Source organism: Dicentrarchus labrax, unplaced genomic scaffold, assembly GCF_905237075.1.
Source record: "Dicentrarchus labrax unplaced genomic scaffold, dlabrax2021, whole genome shotgun sequence".
Taxonomy (NCBI): Eukaryota; Metazoa; Chordata; class Actinopteri; family Moronidae; genus Dicentrarchus; species Dicentrarchus labrax.
In genome coordinates, this window is record NW_026136702.1 from 13,420,254 (window position 1) to 13,439,782 (window position 19,529).

Below are 19,529 nucleotides of genomic sequence, written 5' to 3' on the forward strand. Positions count from 1 at the left end.
CGGGGCATTTTAATGGCCACTGTAGTTTCTCCTTCATGCTTGCAAGGGGAGGGTGAAACTATGGAGTCGCGACCTGCAACTGCACCGCTGGATATCACTAAATCCTACACACTGGTTCTTTAAACAACTTACTCCTACTTAAGTGTCAGAATATAAGCTTTAAGAGCAACTCTCAAGTAATCACATGTATTAACAGAGACATTTACCCTACATCTGCTCCACTGTACTGCATATGTTGCTTAAAACATTTGTAATTTACATTTTTATTAGCTTAAAAACCTGAAAGTGGCAATAATTTATGTTTTTATAATAATGTATGAAATGACAATCTGCAAACAATGTGATAGGTCACTCGTATCACCCGAATCTGCAGCTCCACTCCAGCTTTACAGAGCTTTATAATGGGTTTCAGCTTGCAACTTTACTGTTTTGGCTCAGTCCTGTTAAGCACCAAATTGCAGAAAGACCAAGTTAACAACTAGCTGGTGAACACAGTGGACCATTTAGCAGCTACAGAGTCAGATATGTCCCTCAGCAGCTGGAGACCAAAAACACAGAGAGAGTCAGTATTGGACTCATCAAATGGTCACAGACATGAATCCAGATAAATGATAATGTACAATTAACAACAATCTAATATTTATAATACCTAGATATGTATGTTCAGATGAAATAATAATAAATTGACTGGAATCTAAACAAAAAGAAAACCAACATGAGAAAGGATTTTGTACAATCAATCCAAAAGTCAAAAGATGTGTGCTCACCTCTGTTACTGCACTGCAAACATCTACTTTTAGCCCACTTCAGGGGTCTTGTGTTCTCTTAAATTGAATGATAGCTTTTAATCTTAAGTCTGTGATAAGCAGAAAAAGTGAAGGATTTTAACTTTCACTGCAGGTCCAAATTTTTATTTTTAGCAGTTTGATAAATACCCTCCTGGACACTCATCTCTTTGAATTCAGCCAATCCTGGCTGGCATAGAGTGATATAGTAACTTCTGTTGAGGCTCATGGGACAATTAAAATTTTGCTGCAGACTGCAAATATCTCAATCTTAGAATATACTCCATGTAAAAGCAATTTAAATCTCATAAATCACATTTTCTTTAGCAAATCTAAGCTGACTGCCAGATCCCTACCTTGATGCATTTACTGCCAGGTTATTAGTTATGTGGGCAACATGAAATTAGCTTCACACAGCTTTGTTCAAATCACTGAATTTAAACCACTGACACAGTTTGGAGATAAAAGTGCCACCTTTGGAAAGAGCAAGTGTCTGCACAATCCGAACGACCCGACTTGTCACAGCGATCCTATCTTATCAGCCCTCCATCACTAGCTCAGCCCTGCTTGGATAGGCCATGTTCCTTTGAGACAACAGGGGGCTTTTCAACAAAAATGAATGGCTGATGACTTTATAATTAGGTATAAAAGCTTATACAAACCATTTTGATCTTCAAGTAAAAAGATTAGAGAAAGCAAGATTGAACTTTGAGTTGTTTGGTTGATGTTAAAGGCAGTTACTACTTTATACCAAAGTCAATGTCATGTAGATGAATGCAAAATATCACAGATTCCAGCTCAGAGTTGTGTTCGCAAAGATTGTCTCTCATAATTCTTTTATCATCATATCCTCAAAACAAAGCAACTTGTGATGTGCATGTGATGTCAAAGCAGTCGGCTGTCCCTGTATTTAGCCTATTCTGTTATTTCTTTGCATGTTTTCAGGAGGAATTGGAAGAAATGTGGAGAGAATTGTTACAAGGGAATTTCCAAACTGTACTAATGTCTAAGACATGCGCTCTGTTACTGAGTAAGTACAGATTGTTGTGCTACAATTGTGCTGAAATTGTTTGCTTTGTTTGCATTGTTTTTTTATTTATTTCATGCTGATAGCTGCTATCGTTCAAAGTCATGTTTTTAACTCACATGGATAGAGTAAGTATGTACTTCACAATACTTGATGGGGATCAATCCACCGAGCCAGACTCTAGGACCTCTAGTTTGAGGGCGGTGAATTGTTGAAATTGACTGGTAACTACGGCACCCTGCACAAAATGTCCAATTAGCATCAAGATTCCCTAACTCTACACCGACACCATGGCTGTTATGCTGATATGAGTATTTCAGGAATATACAGCTGCCATTGTGCAATTCTTTACTCCCTGTGACATATCATTGTTCTTCCTAATTTGCATAATGTCAAGAGAGGAAAAGCAGACTGACTTTTTGAAATAAAATACCTCAAAAGCTATAAAAACTGTTTGAGAAATACCTTGATATAATGTAAATGAGAAAAGTACCGTTAACTCATGGGTCAGTACAAGAGAAAGAATGTATAGGTTTTACTGTATACGTGTATAAGTTTGGTAAAGTTGCTTTAGCTTCCGTATTGAATTACAATTATTGTGATGACTTACAATAAGGATATTTAGGCCCTTAAGGAATATTATAATAATTTACTACAGGCCTTAAAATGATAAACTAATTTAATGTGGTAAAAATATTACTTGTCGATAATGTTTTCCTCTTAGCATAATGTTTGTTCATAAATTGAGCCAGCAGGCTATAAAATTTGTCAAGTGTAACCTTTTTATTTTGGTTTTTATAATGTCTTTTCTTTACATCCTGAATGGATAAAACAACCCGAACAATAAAGAAGCATCTGTTTCAGTCAGAGCACATCTTGCTCTGCCTCCATGTGACTGAAATATTTTAATAAGTAGATAATTCTAGGTTTAGTTACTATCTAAATAAACCACCTTAACTCTACGCTCTGGATAAACATTACCGTTTACCGCCCTTTAACTAGAGGTCTCTGAGTTGTAAATATACAGTAATGAATATATACATATATAAATAAAAATGTCAAAATCTGACTGTTGTGAATGCCTATAAGAAATGAATATATAGTTGGTTTAGCTCTGTAAGATAACATGGTGCTTTCAATGACTTTTTCTCGGATAATGGTACACAACAAAATGTGATACAGTGACATGAAAGTCTGGCCTTATAAGTGGAAATACTGAAAACCTGTACATAGAATAAGATGGAATGTAAATCTATACAGTAGCTTCATCCTATTGTAAAAGTCAACACACTGAACAGACAGTAATATGTTTCCATGACCTTCAGTCTCACAACAAGCTGTATGTCCTCTTTTTTTATTTCATTTTTTACAGTAGCATGCCCTAATTATCTGTGATAAAAGACTTAAGACTATATTAGGGTGAGCATATACTGTATATATATATATATATTATCATGGTTGGTTTTAAAGTTTACTTGACACATTAAACAAATTATTAAACACCTTGTCTAATAGTCTAGTTGTGCAATTGGGAAAAGTTGTGCATGATCTATGATATTGTTAATTTCTGTCGATGATATAAAAATCGTCTTGTTTTGGATCATATTTCTTACTGTGAACAAATTGACATTTTAAAATTGTTCAAAATAAATGTATTTTTATATGGAAGTATGTTTTTTTTCCCCCCAATATGCACCTACACTATGTGTTGTAATGGAAAATGTATGATTATATTATGGGTTTTTTTCCTAGCGAAAGGATGCCAGGACTGGCATTTTATTTGGCTGTCAGTGAATGAGAAATGTTATTATGGCACAAATCTGAAAACAAATGACTTCATGAAGCTTTGTTTATGCTGCATTGCCACAGTCTTATCTGAAACACAGGTGCCTTGTAGCAGCCAGTGTATCAGTCTCAACGTACCATTTTTAATGATCCCACAAAGGCTCTGAAGTTGGCTTTAATGGGCAGAAGTGTGATAACACCCATGTGAAGATTCCCATCTGACAATTTGACGAAGCTATCACTCGATTACTCAAGTTGCTAGTTACAGATGGTTCCTATTTAATGGGAACAATTACTGAGGCTGTAGTCAAATGATGAGAAACAGATGATTTTGGTAAGAAGACCTACTGGCAGTAGGATTGCCTCCCTCTCCGTCCTCAGATTTAGAAAGAAAAAAGCCTTGCACATTTAAATGGCAAAGAGACAGCAAGGTTGGAGGACAGAACTGCGTGGTTGATTGGCCGAAATAACTCTTTACACACAATGCTGCAGCACCAAGGCCCTTGTTCCTCTATTTTGCATTTTCTTTGCCACTTCAACAGCTTCATATCACACACCAATCTTCATCACTCCAACAGCCATCAACGCCCCGAGAGTCTTATTCTCGCTCCGGCTCTCAGTCTGAATTAACACCAAGGCCTTTCTCTAACTGCCCTGGGATGTTCAGCGATGCACAATCAAATTGAACGGTGACAATCACTAATGGATGATTCGCTGCAGCCAGACACTGTAATGTAGCACTCAATGAAAGGAAACATGCTCATCAATTTCACACTGTGGCTAACACAATATTGCTGTGGGTTATTGTTGTGGGACATTTTTCATTCAAGGTGCTACCCAGTCTGGGAAATCTTCCTTGATTGTGTGTGTGTGTGTGTGTGTGTGTGTGTGTGTGTGTGTGTGTGTGTGTGTGTGTGTGTGTGTGTGTGTCGATTTCCTGGCGAGGGGATAATTAATTTGTTGCACAGTGGGAGAGCCAAGGAACCAGCCCATTAGAATCACTCCAGGCTACTTGGTGCTTTTCATTGTCCTCCCGTTCAGCCCCATTGTATCATGCAAATGGCCGTGCTGAAACTTTGACCATGCTAAGCAACACTTGTTAGAGACAAAGCAGAAAAAGCAACAAATTCAACAAAGTGAGAGAGTGCCCGTCGATCAAAACTACCAATTTATGGAGTGGAGTCATAGTTTTAACCTTCATGAAGTCCGTTGAATGAGTAGATCAAAAAGTCAAACACTAACTAACAGCTGCAGTCGACGACATGGATTTAACGAAGCTGTTTATGCTTTTAGAAATTAGTGTAACAACCAGCCATACTGCATTAATGTTGTGTTTCTGCTTTATTCTGAAACCATGGTTACTTCTGCAAGATAAAATGAAAAAACACAGAAACAACCCACTGAATAATCACATCACTTGTAATGAATGAGTTGTCTAGCCTCGGAGAAACGGAAAATACTGCATTTCACATTTAATTGTTTCCTAATTAAGTATCTTGAAAGAGAAAAAAAACAAAACATGCAAATATGTTCACAATCATATTCACAGGTTGATTATTGGGACTTAACAAAAAGTTTGTTAGATATATAACAAGCACAAAATAAAACTCTTCTGATGATCGCTGCAGAGAGATGGCGTTCGTCTGATGACGAGCACGAGTTTATTTATGCTTCAGGCTCAATCGCAGGATTGGAGGGAAGAAGTATGGAGAAGCCTCTAGTCAATTTGTCTTACTGACATATGATGCTGACAACACTTAAAAAGAAAAGTTTGATGAAGAAGAACTTCACTACTTATCCCAAAGAGACAGCAGCTGACCAAAGCTCTGTGCGTAGGCTGAGCCTTGTTGACAGGAGATACGTCTTCTCTATCTGTGTCCCTCGCAGCGAAGGAGATGAACAAATCTGCAGCCTTTTGTCCGCTGAGTCCTTTGGGGCAAACATAGAACAGACTGCAGGCTCCTCTGCATAACTGTAAACTGAGGAAATGCCATGTGGAGATGCTGGTATCATCATTGTAGATACAAAAAAAAGTCCAAAGTAAATGCAAGGTGTTTTAACACAATCTAAAAAAAAAAAAAGAGCATGTTTGCATTCAAACCTGGTGTACTTTCAATGTCATCAGCACAACCTTCACAGTGAGATCTGTTCAAAGAAAAACAACAAAAACATGAGAGATATTTTGTAACTGTGTCAAGGAGCACAAGTCTTTTAACTAAATCCAGAAGACAAATGAATGGCTAATAAATCTTGAGCTACTAATTAAAATACAGATGTGGCACTGTAGCACTTTTTTACTGCATTCCAGCCATTGTTTGCTGCTGTATCGTAGCTTCTTTGTTAACACAGGAATTATTCAGAACATTTACATGTAGCTCTCTTAGTGGAAACCCGAATGTCCAAGAAATGCTCCGGGGCAACAAATAAATACAAAGCACAATTTTAAAAGTCATTTCTTTGTTTAACAGTTAAATTGACTGTAAAACTATCAAACATAAGATTGCTGCTGCAATAACAATCCATATGCATGATTTAGATAAAACAGAAGCGTTGTGTATGATCTGTTTTTACGTCGTTTTAACATTTATGAGGATAGAATTCATTCCAGAGTCACTGAAATGACTTATTTGAGTCTCCTGAACACGAGGGATTGCTCAGTTTCTCATCTGTGTATACCTATCCAGTATATCCACTGTAATTTTCTGTTCTTATTTTTGTTATGACATGTATAACATTTTGAGCGGCAGGCTTGATGGAATACACAGATCTGGGACTAGGAGCCCTCCCTCATCTCCTGGATATTGCAAGCTTTCATTTGATGAGAATCTGGTGATAAGATTTTCTGATTGTACAGAGCTTAATGAATCTGCTTCCCTCACTGTCTTACTCAGATAAGCTATTTCCACATAGTTAAACAAAGTAAACTTCACAAACACAAGCCCAAAGAACAGAAATTGGAGCACATTTTGAGATATTATTATACATCACTCCTGTTCCGTTGTTTGATATTTTCATATTTGAGCAGACACAGCTGTAACCAGCTGAGACAAATAACTTTTACTTCTTCCATTATGGATGTACATTATTTACATAAAAAGATCAATGTCCTTGCAAAAATACAAGTATTTTCAGTCAAAAAGTGTCCCTTTTCAAGAAGCAAGTATAAATCTGTACAGTCTCCTCAGAGGGATTAGGCAGCACAGTGTGAACTGGTCCATCCATGCATGGGTAGCAAAACACTCGAGACCATTCATTGTGACCGTGGTTTCATAGCTTGCTGGAAGTAACTGCCAAAGAAGATGTATTGCTTTCGAGTCGGTCATAGACTCTCAACATTAAAACACATGGGGCGCTTCATCAGAGAGCTTGATGTCTGTGTGAGATGGCAGGTAGCCTGGCAAGGGAGAAAAAAGGAAAGAGACAGAGGAGGAATTTTATGTAGCTATTTGCATACGGGTGTATTTTTGCAGGCAAACACATTTATCTTGGATGGGTCGATTGTTTATCTATGGGTAGAGGTAAATCAACTGGAACCTCATAGATATTTCTTGATGAAAATGCTTTCACCACTCCGCTACTTTCCCGATGCACTAATTATTTTATTGGGTCAAATAATTCACCTAGACATTCTCATCACTTTAGCTCGCACTTGATTGTGCTTCACTTATCTGTGAATACTAATATCTTACTATGACAAACTCAGGTTGGCAAATACATAAATATACAGAGCATAATAATAACTGTATCTTGGCAACTTATATGATAATTCAGGGGCAGGAAGAGTAGCATCAGCACTTAACAAAAAGTGAATATGTAGTATATCTTCCCTGTCAGCCTTAACTTGTTCCTCTTTGCCACTGCAGTTTTTAATGTACTGTCACAACTTCTGCAACAACTTTCTTTGAAGTACTAAAGAATCAGTTCACACATCTTACACAACCCTTGTGATATCCAGTGACAGATCATTTTATGTACTGAGGTTGTGAGGCCACAACTCAAACACGGTGAATTAAATGCTGTTTGTAGTAAAGAATTACATTTTAAAAACTCAACAGTAGCATGCCTGGTCCTGGTTAAGGTACGGTCAAATTAGCCATCTGTTCATACAAATATGATGTCCCAGTTTTGGTGTGGTAATGAACAAAACTGAAAAGAGCAAATATCAACGTAATATTGAACAAAAGAAAGAAAGATAAAAAAAAAAAAGATATCCTCCTGTAAAAAAGCAATACATCAGTTCTAACATTATATGTACTTACATATACTTTCAGTGACATATGTTTAGGTGCAAAACTTCATTAGAAAGCAGAGGAAAGAAAAGAAACTCTACCAGTTTAAAGTTTATCCTAATAAAAGGCTTTTTTCCCCTAATGTCCCAAGCTTTCTCCAATTAACTGGCAAAAACAAAATGTTTTGTAAGTGAATAGCCAACTGAGTCTATTGTACTAATTAACAAGAATAATGACTACATTTCCAATGCTGTTTCTGCAAATTCGCAAATGTTCAAATCTGACAGCCAGAGCTGGCCAGGAGATCGCAACAAAACGGGAGACACATCCTGAAATTCAACATGCGTACAGTTTCAGTGATGGAAGTAATGTGAACAGATAAATTGTGTAACAAGTGTAACAAGGCCGCACCTTTACGACCTTACTCTTCATAGACTGTGAACAGTTTCAACACAAACTACTTTATTCTTAAGAAATAGTCAAAATGAAATCAGTTGACGGTATGTTTTGTGGAATGGTGATGATGGTGCAGAATTTTCTAAATGTGTGGGTTTGTTTTAATGTTGTTAGCACTACAAATGAAATTGTAGAAATGCCAGGGATGGATATCTCAAAACCTGGGCAAATAAAACCACTAGATACCACTAAATGTAATTAAGAAAATGTCATCTGGGATTGGCTCCAGCCCTTGCAGGGTAAAGCTAATGGATGGAAGGAAACTTTCTTTTGACATTCGGCTGAATTGACCCTTAAATTATTCTGCAGTTTTTATGACAAGTGCACCAACATTTAAAAAAAAAACACATACACACATTGTAGTCAGTGATTGCGTTGATCATTACTTTGACAAGTGATAGAATACAACACTACATAAAGAATAGATCTTCACTGTCCAACATCAGAATCTGAAAATAACAATCTGAATAAACCGTGTGTATGTTTGAGGAAAGACAGTAGCTTAAAGGAGGAAACGGACACATTCCTACCTCTGCTTTTTGAGTCCAACTGTACATCCACATGATCCAGTGAGGTCAGCTTGTCCCCCTCAGGGTTTGGGACGGCTATGGAGGCCACTGTTGGAATGACCTCTTGTTCTTTGTCAGGTTGCTCCGCTGTGTATGTGTTGATGCCCGGGATCTTCCTGTAGGTCATGCAGGGGAAGATTTAAAAAAAAAAAAAAGAAGAAGAAGAAAAGTCAATGGTAACCTGCCATCAGATCTGTTTCACTAATGCTTCCACTGTGCATAATGTGTTACATACTATTTTTAACTGTTAAGGATGGAAGAGGATTGCTTGAAAGCTAGAAACTAGGGCATTTTGCATTCCACTGGGCATTGCTCTCTCACTTTCATATTGTTCACCTCACTTTTCAATCAATTTTTCATCCCCTCAGATGCACCCACAATTCTGCTTAAAACTAACATCTTGCATTTCTAATTTCAAATCCTCCCCCTGTGATTTTGTGCTGCAGCTGGTGCTGTGACATTTAAGGCAGCTTTAGAAACTCAAAGTAGATTTCTTAATGTAGTAATTATGATCCTGAAAGTTAAAGTTAAGTAATGTTTTACTTTATAATGAGTAGAATTCTACAAACTGTGGAACTAAACCATTCCCAGATGATTGGCATGGGATTAGCTGCAGCAGAGGATGCTATTTACTGTACGTCCCTCACTGTATAATGTATGTTGTCTCAGGACTTATCTCCTCAACCTTTCCTGCCATTCTGCAGAGTATGCCTCACCTTGAATGGCTGTGTTTAGCATTTCCAAAAGGTCAACCCTCACATTGTCAGATAGATGAATATTGATAACTGCAGGACTCTGACACCCATTCAGCACTCTGGGAGAATTGATTAGACTGTCATTCCCTGTAATATTCTGCAGATTGAGACAGAGGGGAATTGTCTTATTCCTCGAGCTATTATTGTGTCGCGGACATCCATAACTCTGAGATATAGGGAGTCTGAATACTTGTGGAAAGTTTTAGGAGTTCAGCAGTGTGGTTGCTTGCTTGTAGATAATGGGACTGACTCTAAACAGGGGCCGTTATGCAACACACACACACTCACACACAAAATAAAACAACAATAACATCTATCTTATCTGAGATATCTGCCATGATGTGAGTTGGAAAATGGGAGGATTAATCTTCACACATTCTTTCTAACCTTATAGACCTTATATGTGATTACAAAATAATATATCCACTATACTGTACCTTTTAAATTTGTATATTACAAAGACGGCCAGGCCCATGAGTACGACTGACACGAGCATGATGACTGCAGTGCCACTGTGGCCACTATCACTGCTGTCGACAAGAGGAGCTGAATGAGAAAGAATAAAAGAGAAACTGAGTGCACATGCAGGCCAAATGAGGACAAATGCCCATTTTTAATCTAATATAACTATAAATTATATAACAATCCTATTAAATAACAATTGAGAATCACCGCTGGCTTGCTTTGCTGATAGAATTTGAGAACTGTGACTGAGAGCTGATGTCCAATTAAAACTTTATCTTCTTATTCATAGTTTATCCAGGATAATCCACTCATTATCAAAACTGGTCTCGTGTGGGTCCTTGGTACATTTATTAAAAACAAACAATGCGCTCAGAAGACAGTCTGTTGATCAGGTGTGCTGTCCAGATTTTACAGTTTAAAGCCAGTAGACTTACTAGTCATTTTCACCTCCAAACAGGGAGAATTGTGCAAAGTCTGGACTCAAATAAGAGACAACCACCTGAAATGTTCCATTTGACTACCATTGGTTCAGGTAAGTGTGCGGCTAAGGCAGCAGACTCACCTGGAGACAGACGGGTGGCGTAAACGTTCACCTGCACCCCGGGTTTGAGTGTGAACTGGATGAGGTCTTGGTTCAGAGCACTTAGCAGAACCTGAGAAAGCTATGAGGAGGAGTGACAGAGCAGAGAGGACTCTGTTAGCGGCAGCTGCACAGCAATATTCCACAGTCATCAATATTTCAACCGCAGTCATTTCCTCCAACAAGCCTGAATTATGAATCAGAATTTTTGCTGCCATCTAAAGAGGAGCAAATGTTGATATGACACGGAAAAAACCAAACCTGATGCACTGAAGCTCAGCAGGTTTTTAATGGCGATGGAAACCCTCTCAGGTAAAAGGGCGGTCTGCTTATGGGGTGGCAGTGACATTTAAAAAAGAATTTATCTCAATTTTCAGCTGTTTTCTTTTTTTTAACGAAAATGTGATTTACCAGTTTAAAAGTTCAGTGAGGCAAAGCTATTGGAAATCAAAGTATGTTCTAATATCATAAAATTGCGGTTTTAATTTTTCTCCCTGAAGTGCCTCAAGTTCCCTTGCTTTTCACACCTAGATGAAGCAGTCATTTAACAAGAGACCAAAATGCCTTCCCAGAGCCCATTTGAGTCCTTAGCCATGCCTCACTAATTCCATCTCGCTCTTTCTAAAATCTTTCCACTGGTTAAAATTAGACTGCTCTACACAGTATGAATAATTACTTTTTGTTCTAGTGGCATATCAGGGTCAGTAAATCTATTACACATTTTAATAAGCTGCTCCACACATACACTCACTCACCACACATGCACGTGTGTATGTGTGGGCACACGCTCACTTAATGCATCCACGTTGCAAGTCATTCACTGGTGATGAGAACAGTGAACTGAAGATTTATTACCCTATTGTCTGTGAGGTTCTGCCAGGTAATCAGACAGGCTTTAGATAAATACATCTCTTTAATTCCCAATCCAAGCCGCCTGCCCCAGTTTGTCTCCTTTCACGATGGTGCCAATTATATGATGCATCAATGTAATTAAATACCTATTAACTTAGTTCAAGAATGACTGTGAGCCAGTAAAATTGTGTTTACTCATGATAATCGAGGTCCTATCCGTTATGATGAATAAATTAGTTTGTCTGGCTGGTGCATTTAAAAACATCTCTGTGTTATTTTGTTTAAATATTTAAATGCTTTCGATAACATGATAAGAAAAAAGTTTCAAAGATTCAGGATTATTTTTTCTGTAAAAAAAACAACAACCATGAAGCATTGTGGCTGGAAATGATCATGGAGTTGTTGTTATTATCTAAGACTCTAAACTTATAAAAGCTAGCAGTGAGTCTATAACACGTACTGAGATGCTTTGTGAGTATTATTCCAGTGCTCTGATGGATGCTATTTCAGTGCTTTTACATGGGAAGACATTGCCCTCTAGTGTTGACATCCAGTATTACTCTTTAGGAGGGATAGGAATACAAAGTGCATGTGTGTGGGAGCATTAAATCATTTAGCACTTGAGCAATAAAGACAAAAAAATCTAATTTTTTAAAGCTTGAGCCTATGTGATACAATGATCGCGTGTTTTGTTTGGTGGGAAAGAAAACAAACCTAAATTAACAATTTAAGTTTGTGCTGCATGATTAAACCATTATAAAACCACAAATACAGTATAATTGAGAGGCAGTTCTTTGATTGAATGACTCCACAGGGAATCTTGGGGGTTTATTCTATGTGGAAACTAAATGAGGAGGGTGTCTTGTGGAGCTATATGAGAGGAAATGGGCCCTATGTGTCTGCATGCCATCAACAGTGGAGCTATATCTTGTTCTCTGTGTATTTTCACTTAATGACCCACACCAGTTTTTGCATCCTTTACCCCAATTACCAGCAAACTGTACACTCTCCATTACTGCTGACCTTTTCCAAGAAACAACATAGTGTTTCTCCTTCCTGCTTTTCAGCAAGCATTCATTTCACTGTGTTATGAAAATACATTTGTGGAGGCTTTAAACTTGGCTGACTTAGGTGATCCATCACCATGAGCATCACGTCTACATTTATTTTGATCAAATTTAACCTTATTGTTGTGTGGCGATAGAGTGCAGACTTTCCAAATAAAGCTGCACTTAAAACTGTGTTACCATGCAACGATAATGTAACTTTGACAAAAATAAATGCAGACATGATGCTCATTGTGATGTATTGCCTCACCGAAACAAGTTTAAAGTCTCCACAATTAGATTTTTATACTGCACTGAAATGAATGGCAACCAATGGCTGACTGGAAGGAATGAAAAATGATGGAAATGTATGTAAAACCAGTAAAAAGTGGAAAATAGTCAGTTATAATACAAAGCACGTTTGACTTTTAGTCTTTTGTAAAATATATTTTGTATCTCAAATGAATAAAGGAAAAAAGCCGTGCTAACCACCTTCCCACACAGATAGATCAGAGATAAGACTTTAAGTAAAGTGCAGTTAAGATGTAACCTTTTCTTCTCTCGCATACATGAACCTTGAAGAATGTTGTTCAGATATCTTCAGATTAGATATTACTTCAGTAAAGAAATTAAACAAGCTAAGAAGAGTGGACCTAATTTGGTCAACATATTTACTGATGCATATACATGCATACTATGGAACACAAATTTCCAAAACGATTTTACTGTCCATGTCGAACAAAATTTTAGGGAGAGAATAGGAGATAATTGAGGATGATTGCAGTGATATGAAGCATTGAAGTAAGTGAAGCAATATGGTGAAAGCAAGATGATGAATACCAAAATTGAAATTCATACAAAGAGGTTCTCAAAGACAGTGACCATTTTCTGGATTTGTCTTTTTCATTTTGGCAAGAGCTTCCAAAGGAGATGATGAAAATATCTGGAATAGGAGTTGACTGCTCTTTTGTTACATTATATCAATGTGAAATCCTGAATAAACTCATGGCACAGGATACTTTTGGCTCCCAGCAAGGAAGCTATCACGTAAATGGCTGCAGGCAAATCCTCCAGCAAAGGATGACTGGAATGCAACTGTCAATGAAACAAACTGCAAGGAGAATTTAACCTTTATCTTAAGACTACAATATGAATAATGTGTAAAATACTGGGAAATAGTGGACTGTATATGTGTGTATGTGTGTGTACTAAGATGTCACTAGTAGACTGTGCTTCTGTAAGTATTGTGTTATGGAAATATGGGAAAAAAATTAAAGCTGCAAAACACGATGTGACCTTCTGACGAGAAAAATGTCCAAACATAATAAAACATGTTCTCTTTTTAATACAACAATAGAGCTTAAACTGATAGTGTTGTATGACACTCTAAAGTAAGGACATATTCTCCAGGGATGTTCTCTCCAGAGACGGTCTTGTGACTTGCTCGACTTACTTTTGTGCGGTTTAATCATCACACAAAACCACATTGTACTGAGCATCTGCCAGGGGCCATTAAAATGATTTGATGAGACAGTACCTGATCCAGGTGCGCCCACTTTTCATCCATGCCTCCTTGTCTTGACCTCTTCTCAGGCACAATGAAAATCTCTGCTGTTGTTGGTAAACCTGGAAGCACTGTGACCAGGAGCTGATCCTCACTGATTCCTGTGACCTTTAATAATAACAACAAAACCTCATTAAAAAGTTTTTTTTTTTCAATTGACACTGTTTGTGGTGATATTCTATGTTTTGGGCCTGAAATTCGACCAGGGGTCGCCTGTATTAATGAGTAAATACTGTTGGCTCCCTGCTTCATATATCATTTGCCTAAGTACCAGTCACTGTCAAGATATAATACACGGGTTAACTGAAACATGCAAGTTTAATTTGACAGTCTTTGGTAAAGGCCAGGGTTTTTAGTGCATTTATGCCGTAACCAGAGGTCTCCTGTCAGTTTCCCGGTGTAAACCATGGTCATATCTGACAAGACAGAAGGTCAAAGTGAATGTTTCTTACTGAGGGCTACTGTAGGATATATATAGAGCTCAGTATCCAGGTCTTTTACATAACCTGCTGCTTTTTTGACATCCCTACAGTGTCTGAGAGGGAAAACCAGACGCACTTAACCACAGTTTGGCTCTCTTTACTTGAGGTTTGCTGTTCTCTCAAGGCAATGGCATTCAGCTCTTTAGAGAGCAAATGGTAACTGCCATGGTAGTGCTTTTACTTCCCTTTAGTGTTTTGACAAGTTCAGTTGAAAGCTTGTACTGGTAATAATGATTTTGGGTGATGTGCCATGTCAATGTGTAGAGGTTAACAACTAATTACACGGCAAGTGAGGTCAAAGACACTGCGAGTAGTGGGGTGCACCACTTGACACAAAACCACATGCATACATTAAAAAATTCAGCCTAACCAAGTATGAAAATATCACTGGCTCACTAGACAGAGACTCAAGTTTTTCTTTCCAGGCAAGTGCAAAGATGCTAATTGCCAGAATCTCACTGAGGTCTTCTGGAGTTTAGTTAATTCCTGATTTTGTTATGACTTTTATAATATGAGCTAGCAGCTGCAGCACTGACCTGAACCATGGAGCTCTTCACCACTCTGCCGACATCCTCTCTCCACTCAGACACCCCGGGGTTCAGCTCATCCAAATTAGAAGAAAAGGCCAAAACATTTGACCGGAAATAATCTGAAATGCAGTCAGAAATCTAATTCAGACAATTCTTCTGTCTAACTTCATGATATAGGATGCCTCTTAACAATACCAAGATACTTCAAATAACCCTGACCCTGACTGTGAGGCCACCTGTAAAGCGTCAATTCAGCAGAAAATATGAATGTTGGGCTTAAATGGCAGTGTGATTGCCAAATTGAAAAGGATGAGGACTGGACATATTCTCAAAGTTAATAAATGTTCATATGATTTACAACTTCAGCTAATATTCAGTTAAGATGCTGCATATTATACCCCAGAACAGATGCATAAGATGAATGGTGAAAGTCTTGCATATATATTTTGGTCCTTTGACCTTCTAACTTCATTTTGCATCATTATCTATTGTTAAATCCTCGACTTATTTGGTACTACTAGACAGGACACTTATTATTATATTTACATGCTTTTTAAGGTGAATAAGGAATAAATTGAGTAATATAAAAAGAAAACAGAATATGCTTCACCATAAACTGCCACAGTCATTTGGTCCTGATGGACAGTGTTGCCCACTGAAGCCTGAACGGTGATAGTGTGACTTCCCTCCTTTGAGAAAGTGAAGGACATTGCTCCGTCCAGGGTCACAACAGGCTAAAAGACAAATAGACATAGAGAGAAATGTACTCTGACTATCTATCATGTCATTCACTTAATAGGCTGCATGGTGGAGAATGAGAATGTAAGGCTTACCTCTGTTTTGTTATCAAACCACCAGTAATAGGTGACTGTGCCCACATTGCTGGGGCGTAACACTGTTGTGAGGTTTACTACTTTGTTCTTGACAGCCACAGAAGGAGCCGAGAGCTGGACCTGTTCAAGTTGACCTTTAGAGAGAAAACATAAAAACTATAATAATGGCTGAATACTGCTTTTATTGTGCCAGAACAGAAGCCACGTATTTAGCCGTATTTTGGCACAAAAGTGACTGCCTGGAACACACCGAGACAGTGGAGTGAGCGAGAGGTTTGACAAGTGGCTGTAGATGTTTTGATGCTTTTTCCCTTCATGAAAATGTCACTCTTGGTATCCATTATAATGAGCTGAATTCAAGCTGACCACCGCTGCCCTTCTCTGTCAGTGAGGAGACAACAAACAGCCGTCTTTTACGCCCACACAGGTTGAGCGATACTCAAAACTTTGGATGGGGATTTTGAACAGAGTCTCACTTTAATGAGCCAATTTGAAGTTGCAGAAGAGTTGTGAGCATATTTTCTCGAGTGTTTCGTATTATTTTTCTTTCAAAAGGCTCACAAGTTAAAGTGTTTTGACCTATTTGAAGGCTGTTGGATCTCATCATCTATGATTAGGTGTGATAAAGAATGAAGACCACGGCTTATACTGTAGTCACTTCATGATATTAATTAAAATAAAGTTTTCATTACATCCCTTGTAAGTAAAAGTACATATTAAACAGTTGATTAAAATCACTTATGGAGTATTCTGGAGGAAAACATGTCCAGTTTGCACATATTAACAAAAGACTGGTTACTTTTCTAGACTCACAGGAGATGTGGAGGTAGAGTATTGCCCTGTCAAAGCCCAGAGTGTTGGTTGCTGTAGCAGAAACTTGGTAGATGCCAACTTTACTGTAGATATGCTTGACCCCGTCATCAATGGAGCTTATGTTCACATATGATATGGCGGTCCCGTCGCCGAAGTCCACCGTTATACTTGTCGTGGAGCCGAGACCCTTCAAAAAGAAAACAAAATACTGTCACTCAAACTGTAGCCTCTGATGTTTGTCAGTGTCCTCGCTGACACATAACAGTGCATTTTCCATAATATCTACAAGAACGAAGTCAAGTGGTAAATCATGTCACCGCATATTTATTTTATATGCTGGTGCTCCAACCTTAGTGCTACGTCTCTGACAGCATCTCGATATACAGATAGAGAAAAAACATACGGCCTACAAGTATCACCCTGCAATACACACTACTGTTGCTTTGTTTAAGTGAAGTCAGCACCTCTTCCAGAAAGACCAAGAAAGTGACATTCCTCTCCAGAGTTGCTACCAGTGTTCCCTCACTGGTGAAGAGCTGGAGACCCCTGGGGGCCTGACTGGGACACTTCTGCCGCCTGGGGCTGTACTTCAACAGCTTTCCCTCAGTGCAGTTGTTTGACAAAGCCTTGCGATATCTGGAATTCATTAAAGACCCCCCAAAAAGACACAGATGAGTGTAAAACCAGACAACACATGCACACACAGGGAACAGTAGTTTTGCCTAATATACCCCCACAGCTCTACCAGCTCAATCCTTAACACAAATTTGCAGATGTACATATTTTTTCATCAAATCAATGAAATTCTGTTCTGTACTCCACAATCTTTAACAACTGGAGAAGTACCCCACAGATATATATATCAGTAAAAGTTAATGAAAATATTAAAGAAATTATGTTCTCTTTGAGCATTGAACAATTATTAAAATGAAAATATCTGAGTAGTTTAGAGGGGAAATCTCTCTACGGTGGAAGTGTTAACAACTCGGAGACATCTGAAACATGACAAGAAACCACAACAACCACTTTTTTGTAAGAGTTCACGAACAGAAAAACATGTTGCATTTTATAAGCTTAAAGTAAGTTGAGCTTAAAACGTAACCAAGGGCATTTGCACACCCGCTTGCTCGTGCCAGTGCAAATGAATGAGTCGTACCCTGTGGTATTGAGGAAGCTGTCCCCCGTGATGCAGTCTCTAGATGTTGCAGAAGGAACGAACCAGAAAGCCGAAGTGCAGCTCCCATCAATCTGCCTCTCAAAGCCATAGTCACTGTTTATACAAACACAGAAGAAACATACACTGGGGTGTTACGGAGGTTAGTTATCATTTATTTAAAATATCATGTACAATTACTCAGCTCAAACAGAATCATACACAATAAGTGAATGCAATAGTGTGAATAGAGGTGTTCTAGCCTTGAGGAAACTTCTCACAGTGCAGCAGCTCAGAGTATTTGAGATTTTATGTTTTATGTATCAAACTCCTGAAGCAGAAAGGGCATTGTGCGTGTTTACACAAACTATAATTATACCTTGGCAAAGTCAGAGGGATCCGTCAGATTTCTTTCATCGTGATCAGGGTAGCACAGTCTCAGGAGCAAGAGTTGGAAAGTTTAAGAAGTCTTTTAGTCATAAAATGGTGTTAAGCTTGTTTAATATAGTATTTAGTGCTGCTCATTTAGCACCAGTGAGATCAGAAAGATAAAAGAAAGTATGAGACAGAGTGATGAACAAAATTCTGTTATACATATAGAAGTATATAATATGATAAACTCTAGAGTGAGCCGTTTTTTTCATTATACAGATCTATTCTATTCTATATCTGTTCTCATTACGAATAGACATTTACTACATTACAGCACAACGTGTTTAGATTACAGTTTATACACTTATCGATATTACTGTCAACCACAGTATATTTTTCTATTTTATTTTATATGGAAAGAGTTTTATATTAGATTATATTTTCTCTGTATGAGCACTGTTGGAGGGAGCCCGAGATCTATTATTAACAAACGACTGCTTCACTGTAATTGTGCATATGACAATAAAGAACTATTCGAGTGAACTTGATATAAATAGAAAGATGGAGCAATGTACTGCTGTCACATATTCGATTAGGACTAGGCTTCAACATTTTCAGTAATTATTTGTCAGTTCAATTATGCTGCGATGATATGATCATCTGTTTTATAAAATTATGTTGTCCAAATGAATTAGTCCATTGTAGATAAAACTAACTAAATTAGTCACTTACTTTTTTGTTTTAAGTTTTTTTGACTTTCGTCTGATGTAACGTGTGACCATACACACAATTTATTGCATTGGACACCAGTTTGATTAATTATATGCAATTTTCCACACATCTGCCATATTGTGATATACATCAAAATCTCACTAAAATAGGAAGAAGTCATTTGCGATAACAGATAAAAGGCATTCTTAAAATGAATAAACCAACACCAGTCTGATTGATATTCTCTTGAGTGCACAATAAAAAAACATAAATTCTGAATATTAGGCCTAAAGAATTTGGAGATATCTTATCACAACAACCCAAAACCAGTTTGATTGACATTCCCTGGAGTGCACATAAAAAACATGATTAAGGGAAATAAATGAAAGCCAAGATATCTGTTTTTGCAAATGAACCCTTTATATTTTTATTAATATTGGGTTATTGATTACAACTACAATATTTTCTTCAACCACAGTACAAACAATGTACAACTGCTGATGACAGGATTGTCGACAGAAA

The 19,529-nt window shown here is 37.7% G+C and overlaps 2 protein-coding genes across 2 annotated transcripts in view; one reads left to right on the forward strand and one right to left on the reverse strand.

The window, feature by feature from the left end:
- sorcs3b (sortilin related VPS10 domain containing receptor 3b) overlaps positions 1-3,480 on the forward strand; it is a 39,738-nt gene extending 36,258 nt beyond the window's left edge. The window contains exon 27 of the mRNA XM_051378188.1: positions 1,731-3,480. Coding sequence (XP_051234148.1) covers positions 1,731-1,795 — 65 coding nt within the window. The 3' untranslated portion in view covers positions 1,796-3,480. The remainder of the gene's footprint in view (positions 1-1,730) is intronic.
- A 1,439-nt stretch (positions 3,481-4,919) lies between these two features.
- LOC127351559 (VPS10 domain-containing receptor SorCS1-like) overlaps positions 4,920-19,529 on the reverse strand; it is a 50,278-nt gene continuing 35,668 nt past the window's right edge. Inside the window, exons 17-27 of the mRNA XM_051379222.1 lie at positions 17,928-18,041; positions 17,236-17,407; positions 16,772-16,958; positions 15,959-16,092; positions 15,736-15,859; positions 15,132-15,244; positions 14,087-14,221; positions 10,634-10,733; positions 10,044-10,152; positions 8,813-8,967; positions 4,920-6,991 (exon numbers count right to left, since the gene is read on the reverse strand). Coding sequence (XP_051235182.1) covers positions 6,933-6,991; positions 8,813-8,967; positions 10,044-10,152; positions 10,634-10,733; positions 14,087-14,221; positions 15,132-15,244; positions 15,736-15,859; positions 15,959-16,092; positions 16,772-16,958; positions 17,236-17,407; positions 17,928-18,041 — 1,402 coding nt within the window. The 3' untranslated portion in view covers positions 4,920-6,932. The remainder of the gene's footprint in view (positions 6,992-8,812; positions 8,968-10,043; positions 10,153-10,633; positions 10,734-14,086; positions 14,222-15,131; positions 15,245-15,735; positions 15,860-15,958; positions 16,093-16,771; positions 16,959-17,235; positions 17,408-17,927; positions 18,042-19,529) is intronic.